The sequence below is a fragment of the Pocillopora damicornis genome, chromosome 12 (assembly GCF_964200805.1).
Source record: "Pocillopora damicornis chromosome 12, jaPocDami1.2, whole genome shotgun sequence".
Classification (NCBI taxonomy): Eukaryota; Metazoa; Cnidaria; class Anthozoa; order Scleractinia; family Pocilloporidae; genus Pocillopora; species Pocillopora damicornis.
Window position 1 is genome coordinate 9,905,351 of NC_142681.1, and position 11,244 is coordinate 9,916,594.

The following is an 11,244-nucleotide window of genomic DNA, read 5'->3' on the forward strand; positions in this document are numbered from 1 at the left end:
AAAAACTAGATACTCTACGGGGGGATCAGGTAAATGCTCAGATGTGACAACAAAAATACTCCGACCCCCCCCAGGCGATAAATAATGACCGGTCCCTTAAAGCTTATGATTAAAAGATTTACTATGAGATTTGTATGAATTACTTATAACCAGTTTACGTAGCATGCTTTATATGTATTGGATAATTGGACCTTTGTAAAGTATATCGAATTTATTGTAGGAATGATTAACACAGAGAACTGCAAAGCTGTTTAAAAAGCACTTTCTGTTGTTTAATTTTCCTTTCTAATGACTTAATCATAATAATAGGTAAAATGGTAGTATCAATAAAATTAATATAATTGATGATGCTGATAACACGCAATTATTGGATAAGGTTGAGCATTATATTTGACAGTTATTCGAAGAGTGTGCGTTGAACATGAGATGGTTCATAGCCAAAAAGGCGTGTCGCGCCGAGTTTCAGTTTTTGGCCTTTTCAATTTTTGGCAAAATGCAAAAAACCATTACAGCCAATATTCAGCCATGTCAACCTCGCACTTGATCAATATCGCATCTATATCATGTGATAACCGAATTAGACCATTGTTTTTAGCAAAACAAGACTTTTCTTTCTGAGTTTGCAAATGTCTGATTTAAATCTAATTTAACCATAGTTTGTGATGACGTACAGAGTAATTACTCCAGAAATATCAGAGGATCTCAGTGGGTGATGGCTTTTACGGCTCACGAAAAAAAATTGGCCAGTTTACGACTAGCCGTGGTTAACTCCAAATCAGACAAACTTACACATTCCAGAAAGGAAACATTACGGTTACCTTTTGTTACGAATAACGGTTAAAAAGGTTTTTGACCTTTTCACGGCAAATAGTTAACCCAGTTGAGACACTTATCACTCGGTTGTTTCACTTGGCTCACAAGTAAATGTTTCTTACTCACGAAGTGAGAAGTCCTTGATTCGATCGTCTACAACTTGAAATTCATCACTTTTTAATTCCTGTGGCGAAAATCGAGAGCATTCTTTAAACGTCATAAAGGATAACACGTATTTGCACATTTCAAAGTTAAATTATCTCAGATGTTTATGGTTTTGGATGCAGATGATCCGCACACGATAAGCTCCGATCCTTAGGGACCGGTCATTATTTATCGCCTGGGGGGGGGGGGGGGTCGGAGTATTTAGGGGGGGATCACATGGTTTTTTGAAGACCTTTAGGGGGGATCAGCCGTAATTGACAAGCGTAATGGGGGGGATCAGACCAAAAAAAGACGATTCTGGGGTGCCAGAAATTCCAGCGCGAGAAAGTTTTGTTTCATGAGAAGCACCGATGACAAGGCTTACCTTAGACCAGGTACATCTGAAGGTTTTGACAAAGCCAGAAATCTTAGGATCTTAACATTATCAGATCACACTAAAGCAAGGAGGTTGCCAAAGTACGACTGGCCTGAGAAAATGGTATATGTGACCCCGGGTTCTCACCGTGTTTTCACGAAGTTAAGTGTAATGAATGAAACTGAAGAGAAGCTGATAACTGAGGACGATCGCCACTATGTATTTGTCCGGCCCAAAGCAATAGTGGGATCGTCAGGCACTGTATGGGCCAGCGAAACGGTTCGTTTGCGACATGAGGATCCATCAGCTTTTGAGGTTAACGAACCGACACCTGGCAGTCCACAGTACTCACTGGGATTTCGTAAATGCTGCGCGCGACTACACGATGACCTCTTTCTTTATTATGATATGACAGAGTCAGATGACCTAGACAAATTATCCGGAGAAACAGAAATTAAAGTAACTGTAAATTCTTCACTTACGAAAAAGAGAGAGCAGAACACTTGAAATTAAGGATTGACAATTTGTTGCAGTTTTGCGAAGACACAGAAATGTCAGAGCACAATAGGGCTCTGTTTGCTAGTCAGATAATACCAGTCACGAAACGCATTTTAGATGCCATTGATGATCTGTTTAAAGAGGAAGTCGATTCCATGGAAAAAGATGCGAGAAAGGACAGGATTTTAAGGGTAACCAGTTCATGTAAACATGGTCTTGAAGTTCTCGGAGATCTCTGCCTTCCACCTGTAAAGCCACGATGGGCTGACCTTACAGATGCTGGTCCGGGCGTTGGAGTTTCCAACTACGAAGTTAGATTTCGAGACGCCGAGTTAGCAAGGGTTCACAATTCCGATTATAGAGTGCGATGTCATCGTTCGAGGGGCGACAGCGGGCAAGGTGAAGCCGAAAGGACAAACTCGGCAATTTCTGATGCTCTTGTGGATGGCGCAACTCTAGAGTGGGAAAAATATAGGAGATTTGAGGATCTTTCAGAAGAGGAAATCAAACAACTGTCTCTCCAGTCATACGAAGAGTACGAAAAGAAACGGATGGAGAAAAATGCCTGGTATGTCTGTAGTCAGGTAGCCGAGAGAATTGATGATGCCCCTGTCCTTAAAGATTACATCAAGAGCAAAGTAAGCGAGTCCCCTGATGAATTATTCTTTTTCAATTCTGTTTACCTCGACAACTATCGGGGTGCATCAGAACGAAACAAAGAGCAAGCGCCCGGTGTAGCATACTTCCGAAAGATCGAATCGTTTATGGAAGACCACTATATTCGTGGAGAACTTTTTATGGAATTCTGTCGTGATGCCTGTAAAGAGTCAAGAGAAGAAAGTTCCAATCTCTGTTCCTGGTGTTCTAACAATAGATGGGTCGGTCCAGAAACGGAAAGAATTCCGCAACCTGTACCAGATTCAAACAATCCTGGACATTTCATGGATATCTATCAGACGGAATCGACGGGCAGGATACCAGATGATTACCTTCCAAGAAAATGTATTAAAGATCTGTACGAGGAACATTCTGACAGTATCAGAAACGATCAGGATACCATGAAGAGCTTCTGCTCAAAATATAATGTGGAAGAGAAGCACGTCATTGCATATGTTAATCATTTGAAGGATATTGAGATCCGAAAGGACATCAGAACAAGAGCAGCTCAGGAGCGAAGAAGGCAAGAGGCCGAACGAACGTACAAGGACTTTCAATGGGATAACCTCATCGAGGGTGGCAAAGTTGAAAAGTTGCGGGTAAGAGAACTAGACCTGTATCTCAACAAGCATGGTTTGACGACTGTGGGTCGGAAACTTGACAAAGTCAAGGCCATTTGATGTCACTATTACCGACAGAATAAAGAGACTGTGATAACAGAAGAACTGTCGAGTGATGAAGATGACGTGGAATCCGAGGATGAAGAATCCGAAAGTGGAGAGGCAGAGAGCGACGATGACTATGTTTTCGTGGATTTGGATGAACAGCCTGAGATTGGCACTTCCTCGACAATTCAGTTCGTATCTGACGAGCAAATATTTACCGTTGTGGTTCAAGGTCCATGAGACGTAAGTACCACTATTAAAATATCACTTGCATATTCAAAAAGATATTTGGCGGTGGCTGGGAGAAAAGGGGGGGGATCATGAAACTTTCCACTACCGATAAGGGGGGATCTCTAAAAAACTAGATACTCTACGGGGGGATCAGGTAAATGCTCCGATGTGACAACAAAAATACTCCGACCCCCCCCAGGCGATAAATAATGACCGATCCCTTAGACAGTCGGCCGGTACAGTAGACAGTCAATTAACGTACAGTAGACAGTCGGCCGACGTGTTATTTGGATCGGATTCGGAGTTACCTTACCCGTCTCAGCTTATGTAAACTGCATGTGACTTGTTGAAAGCGTAAATAAATTTCTTTTTAAAGACGTTGAAGGCACTATCAGGACTTATTTATGAAATAGTTAATTTATTTGATCAGGGAATTTTTACATTTGTCAGAGAAAAGTTAGGGAATTTAAAAGACTTCCGGCTGTCATTTCTTTTCACTCAGTGCGGCACGTTTTCGTGTTTGGAGTTAACAGATAGTGACAAATGCCCAGATGGTACATGAGATACACCCTTCTCTCGCTTTTTTTCTTGTTCTCCGGGCGTTTTAAAACAATATCATCCCCACATTTGCTGATGTGTTTCCTTTGATTAGCATTAAACTAAATCGAAGCCTAAGGACTCCTTATCCATAAAATTTCCATTGAATCTTTCATTTTAGACATTCGGTTGTATTATGATGAAATGGCAACAGATGATGTGGAGGCCATAGCTCTGAGCTTCAAGCGAAATTACATCGATATTTACTCAAATAGCTGGGGACCGGGTGACATGGGTTTTGAAGTTGACGGCCCAGGAAATTTGACACAGTCTGTATTAGAGAAAGGGTCAAATGCAAGTATGTAGCAGGAATACCCTCAACTTTAAACGGACTTGGGAGGAAATTTTAAAATTATTTAGTGGAAATCTACTTACGCTCTATCATAAATGCTACAATCTGATTGGCTATCTATCTACATGCACACTGTATGTATGTATCTAGCTGAACCTTCACGCATTTTGATTCGTTCTTACTTAAGATCTCTTGGATGACAGACGCCCAGGTGATGTCACCATTAACATAATTTTTCTTTTTTATCGTATATAACACATAGCTTTCATATTGCCGTGGGTCTATACAGCAATGAATCACAGTTGACGTCAAAATGTAGTGAGAACATCAGTGACACACTCGGCTGTACTGCCACTTATCTGTTCTTACCGCATTTTGACGTCATCTGTGATTTATCGCTGAACAGACGCAAGGCAATATAGCCTAGATAGATAAAAATATGAAAGTTGTATGCCAACGATCCATATTGAAAATGTTTGAAATACTTTTTAAACAGCTGTGTTAATTTGAAGCTGGCTTACCTCACATAGGGTCGCAACGGAAAAGGTTCAATCTATGTGTTTGCTGCTGACAATGGTGGACGCCTTTTTCAAGACTGTTGTGCATACGATGGTTATGTCAACAACATACACACAACACACAATCGCTGTAACAGGTATTAACCGCGATGGTCCCATTCCGGGCTATGGCGAGCGCTGCGGTGGAATCATGGAAGTTACCTTCAGTAGGGACACCTTCATGGAGGAGAGCAATCCAGTGGTAGGTTAAAGACAGTTAATTTGCTTGGCTGAGGTCATTTATCGCAGACTTAATAAAATGACATGTTTCTAGTCGTTCGGTGACGAATGCACTTAATTAATTATTTAAGTGATATTCGTATCGCACATCGTAAAAGTTAAGCTTTTATAGATGTTAAATCTCCATGATACTACGAAAAATAGTTTATTCAGTATATTCAAAACCGTTGATAAGCATTTCGAGTAATGTGCACGGAGGAAGTGCAAAGTTGGGTCGTGACGGGATTTCATTGAGAATGTCATTCATAAAAATTGTTTGAACTGCTCGTGCACATCGGTTACTAGAACCTGTGTTTCGAGCAATGAAGAATTTTCAAAACATCCTTTCGCTCCTAAATTACGAAATGCACTCGTGCGACTGCGTTTTCTTATTAGTAGTAAAAACGAATTGTTTATTTTCAAAGTAGCTATTATAACAGTGAGAATGTACCACACCGTCGATTATCGCAAGCGCTGATTGGCCTTGCACTATCCATCTCCAAGCAGCCGAAGAGAGAAATAAAATGGCTTCCTTTTCGCTACGGTTTCCGAAGCGGAGAATTTTATTCGTGAATTAGGAGGGCATTGCCAAAGACAAAAAGTTGGTGACAAAGTTTGCTTTACTTGTAAATAATGGTAAGGCTGTTAATAATTTCAACCTCTGACCCTAAGGAGAAACATCATAATCCAATGCCTTGTCGTACGAAAATGGGGAGCGCTATATTTGAAAAGCAAAGAACATGATCAGAAGTGCTTTCAAAAGTTTTTTTGTCTGGCTGCAAGAAAGAGTAACAAAACCTTCTTCTTTGTGAGTGTTAATACAGTAATGTTTCAATCAAAAACGTCGACTGTTAAAAAGGGTTAACAATGAACGAGGAAACCCAACGGCTTTATGGGTACAAATGTACATGAAAACCATAATTATGATATATACGACTTGTATGATTATTAATAAAAGCCAAGTTTTCCGTTTGTCTCACGATGTAGTCACTTGTGATGAAGATAGTGAAGTTCGACTGAATACTGCTAGTCTTCTTCAGGTGATGAGGTCGACTGGTCATGCGTGATCTTATAAAGCATGATGCTCTACTGTGATTGGTTGTTTTTCAACAGCTCTGATTGGTGTATTTCGATCCTTGCTGTTTCACTCAGTGATTTGCTCCCTCGGCGGTCCGCTGTCGCACGGCTCTCCTGTTGTTGTGTTTTTTTGATCGTGTTGATGTTATCAGGGTAAAGTCTTATATGAATTGCCTCTTTGACCCTGCGCGTGTAGTAATAAGGGTCACGATCAATAAACTTTACACCGTTCCAGAGTGGCGGAGGTCTCGGTACGGGCGAGTCTGATATCTCGATCGTGCTCCTTAATTCTGTTTAGCCGGGTCGACAGCGTCGACCCGGCTAAACAAGATGGCGTAGTTTACAGGATTCCCTGTGAATGCGGCATGGTGTATATCGCAGAGACTGGAAGACCCATGCATTATTACTACACACGCAGGGTCAAACACGCAAGGAAACAGCAAGGATCGAAATGCACCAATCAGAGCCGTTGAAAACGAGCCAATAAACAATATATCGTGCAAAACCAAATTTTACAAAAATCTTTTGACGCTTAATCGGCTGCCACTTTGAAAACGGTCTGATCCAGGTCATGAGAGGTGATACGTCACACGTGTGCAAGGCAGTGAAAAGCGCCATGTCAAGAAGTGAAAGTAACAACTTCGCCCTTGCTTCCAGCTGCTGCCGAAATTTACGAGCGAAAAAAATAAGATTTGTCCCATTCTGATATAGGTCACCATTTAAAGAGTATGGAATAAGAAGTGAGAAATAAAATAATGAAGTTTGAATAATCGAAACGCGACGGATCGCATGTCTGTATTTAGAGCCACAGGCAATTTGCTCGCCATTCGAAACAGCTGTAAAAAAAAAAATTCCCATAATTTTTTCCTCTTAACCATTATGGAGTCCTATACTTTAAGAAATATTTTTCTGTCCATGCCGAAAAGTTTCTGAATTTAGTTTCTGTCCGGTGTATCCATCGATTCTGGAGTGAGCGTGACTAAGCGCAAAGTGTTGTCGCGTATTATGGGCGGTCGTCATCTGGTATGAAACTCTTCTTCCACGTTACGAAAATGTAAAATATTTTATCTTTTTTTTTTAAATTCTTTTTAACGGAGACTAGCGAGCAGCACAAAGGAAGACTTGTTACTGTTGTAACTTTTTGTTTATTTCTTTCAACGCGTTTCGTCTTTAGCTGAGAGTTCTCTAAGAATGATTACAATTAACAATTGGTTCATACGTCAGCATGCGTTCATCGAGATATGAAGCACTTGGGAAGTTTAGAGAGCAAGTGTATAATAACAGAAACATGCTGTAAACGGATGTTAGAAGAAACGCCTTGTTATGAGAGCTACACTCAAGCGTTGTTTCTCATTTGCGACCGCAAACATAATGAAGTCAGTCCCGTCCGAAAGGTTACTCGTTTCAAAAATGTACCACTGTCAGCTGAGTGAACAATAAATTACTCAAGCTCGTTTATCGCAAGTAAAACAAGCCGACAGTCTATGAGAGGAAACCATGCATTAAAGTACACACGGCACATAAACCCTCGTTCATCATTAATTTTCCGAAATGGTAAGACTGAAAAATAAAACTTCACACCAACGTTTTCTGATACGAAAACGCTAGTGTATAGCTTGTTTTCATGAACGTTTTTCTATAGTTTTCCCTAGTGCGCGAACGCTGCATTTTCCAAGTGTTTTCCCACAGAATTACTAACGGTGAATGCCATGAAAACATGATGTTTTTCGATTGTTTTCCTGCCACGAAAACGCTAGTGTATAGCTTGTTTCACTAAACGTTTTTGGATAGTTTTCCCAATCGCGCGAACGCTGCATTTTCCAAGCGTTTTCACACATAGTTAGAGTGATTTAGCAAGAGGACGGGAACGTCATTTCAGAACAGGAAAGCGCGCGGATAGTCTGGACACAACTCTATTTCGATTTCCGGTGTTAGCGTTGCCGTTCTCCCCAACAAGTTCAGGACGTCATTACGCTGGTTTTCCCGTCGCCTGGGAGTTGTGTAAATTTTCGGCTTATAAATGAGACAATGCTGTTTGGAATTATTTCAGAACTAATTTCCGGGATAACCTGGTCCCTTCCTTTGGTTTATTCGGTGTATTTTGGGAAAATATACTGCTTCAATTATGCTGAATTCTCGAAAGGAAACAAAATCGTTGGCAAGCGCCGGATCCAAGATTTTAGGACTCAGTAAACTTGAGCAAGACTTTTGATACATTTCTTTAATCCTGTATGAAAACTCTAAGAATGGGACGCTGTTAATTTTATCATGAATCAATTCATCAATAAATTAAATATACTTCATGTTGAAGTTTATCAAAATGAAATATCACGACACTTACCTATTGTATTATTCAGTGTTATTTGTTGTTATTGTCGTTTTTACCGTGATTGAAAACTTTTCTGTGAATTGAAGTCAGAGATGAAAAAAAATTGAGAATAGCTCAGGTATGCACTTTTTTATGTTTGAAATTTTTGATCAGCGTCAGTGAAAACTAAGACAAGAAAGTCATGCTCTTGCTTCGAAATAAAATGATAATCAACTTGATTTCGGCATGGCTTTCTAAATCTATTAATTTGATTGAGTCTTGAACGACTTCATTTGTTTAAAAAAATTGAATTAAACAAGAACGAAAAAAAATAATAAAACAGGGAGGAAGTCTTACTCCTAAGTCTAACCGTTTCGTTGATTACTAGTTTGAGTTAATTTCATTCTTTCACGGATAAATGGGAACTCGTAAACAACTCCATGGTTGGGTCGCTTGATTTCGCCATAACTCTTGATAATTCCGTTCAAAATGCATTTCAACTCTAAGAAGGTGGTGCTCAAAAGAGATGTAATGTCATAATTGAGAAGAATATTCAGTAAACAAGGGGAAAAACGACGACGATTTCCAAATTATCCTTTACAAAGTCATACAGAAAAACGAGTAGTGCTGAAATCTTGTAGCACGAAACGAAATGACAGCGACACAAATCATAGAAAAAAAACTATTTAGTGGGCTTCAAAATTTGATATATGAATCAGCTGACTCGAGACTAAACTCAAATGGACTAGTTTCAAAGTTTAATCGCCCATGTGGATTCATAGTTGACGACTTACTTGCCGTATCTATATAACTATCCTCTGTTTGCGCTTGTTACATAACTCTCAAAGAGGATAATTTCGTTGTCCTTACAGTAGTCTATAAAACCGAAAATTCAAAGGTGATGGTGATCTTTATAAAGCCGAGGTGATAATTCTCATTGCAACGACTGCTAAATCACTTTTCAACACTACGCGACGGCGTTCTCGACCCAGTTTCTTATCGACATTTTTGCTGCGCGCGCCGTTCTGAAATGACATTCCCGTCCTCTTGCTAAACCACTCTATAATTAACAGTGAAGGCCATGAAAACGTGTTGTTCGTCTTGTTTTCCTGCTCTATGGAAACGGTAATAAACAGCTTGCATCGTTTACCTAAATGTTTTTCTGTAGTTTTCGTGAGCATACGAGCACTGCATTAGGAAAACGGCTCCAAATGTTGAGCTTGATAATACATGTAAAAGCTTTTTTTGTAACTGCCTGTTTGAGTCCCAATCTAATTATTAACGCATTTCAACATTTTCCCAATTTTACATATGATCCACCTCAGGTGGTGAACAGATGTTATATTTTACTCAGTTTTGTGCAAAGTTTGTTCGTGTCAATTAGAAATTTCATTTTATTGACCGAAATAAAGCAAATTCTATTTGTTTGCTAAGGGTTAGACATACTTAACAAATTGATAAGCCTTGACTGTGCTCTGTTTAACAAGTAGATTCCAAGCTGCCGTGCGTCTGTTCAGTAATAGATCACAGATAATGTCAAAATGTGGTACGAACAAAAAAGTGGCACACGAGGCGCAGCCGAGTGTGTCACTGATGCACTTACTACATTTTGACGTCCTCTGTGATCTGAACAGACGCACGGCAACTTGGAATCTATTTGTTTTATATAATAAAGAATTTTAAAAAGTGTTAATTTTTATACGTCTGTCCTCCAATAGATCATAAGTGAGAACCAGTCAGAATGCGTGCATAACTGAGCTTAATATATAATCTGTTTTAAAGCACGCAGGAAGCGGCTAGAGCACGAAAAAAGTGTAGGGAGAAACACGAGACGTAGCGCTTCTTAAGTGCTCAAGCTGCTTCCTACGTGCTTTATAATAGAACAGTGCACAGTCATAGCTTCACTATTTGTTTTATAGTAAAGAATCCGTTAAATTCCCCAAGCATTACTTTCAATTTTCAAAACAAACTTTATTTCCAAAGCGAACAACAGTGTCGTCAGCATGCTCTATACTCTCATAAAGCACGCTACAATAAGCCAATCAGAATCTCTGTTAGAATGGCTCAAATAATCTGATTGGCTGTACAAGACTAAAGCTGTCAAAAGTGTCAAACCATCAAAGTTCACACTCTGCGATAGTTTACAAACTAAAATAGTTCGGCAAGTCGAATTTGACACTTTTGCCTGAAGTTTTTGTCTCTAATACAGAATCTTGAAGTAAAATGTTCAGTGAACTGCAGCCAAATCATGGCTCATAAAAACACGCGAGTTTTTTCACATGACAAGGCAGAAAACAACTGTTCAAGGCGAGTGTTTTTTGAATAAACGACAACCGAATTCACCGGAACATGAAGATCGCTCGGGATGACAGTGCCGCAAAACTCGGCTTCAGTGACTGTGACTTTCCACTCAACGCATCTGAAAGGATATCAGAGCAAGCTCCTATTTTTTCATTCGAAGGGCGGCCGATGTAGTTTCTGAGGCTTTACTTCGAAGACCGGAGATCGCCATGATGAGCGACCCGCGATGGACTTCAGCATGATCATATTCGCTCTGACACCGTCATGATTAGAATGAATTATAACAGTTATGCCAGTTCGGTTATATTTTTTATCATTTCTGCGTTGTTCTGTGTTCTTTTTGAACACTGAACTTTATATACTATACGAGTGTTAATTGTGTTTGTTTTTTATTACCGTACGCAAGCTTGCAATCTAACTGAGCGTAAAAATCTTTAAAACTCGGAATGTCTGTTTTGTTTTTCCTTTGAGGATTTTCGTAACTGCTCACGTTTTAATAACGTAAATTA

At 39.7% G+C, this 11,244-nt stretch overlaps 1 protein-coding gene across 1 annotated transcript; it reads left to right on the plus strand.

Moving 5' to 3' along the window:
* The first annotated feature begins 1,175 nt into the window (after window positions 1-1,175).
* Window positions 1,176-3,456, plus strand: LOC149036407 (uncharacterized). The gene is given in 2 exon segments (XM_089189094.1): window positions 1,176-1,768; window positions 1,771-3,456. Coding segments are annotated over 2 exon segments (1,851 nt in total). The 5' UTR covers window positions 1,176-1,315; the 3' UTR covers window positions 3,169-3,456.
* Window positions 3,457-11,244: the final 7,788 nt, after the last annotated feature.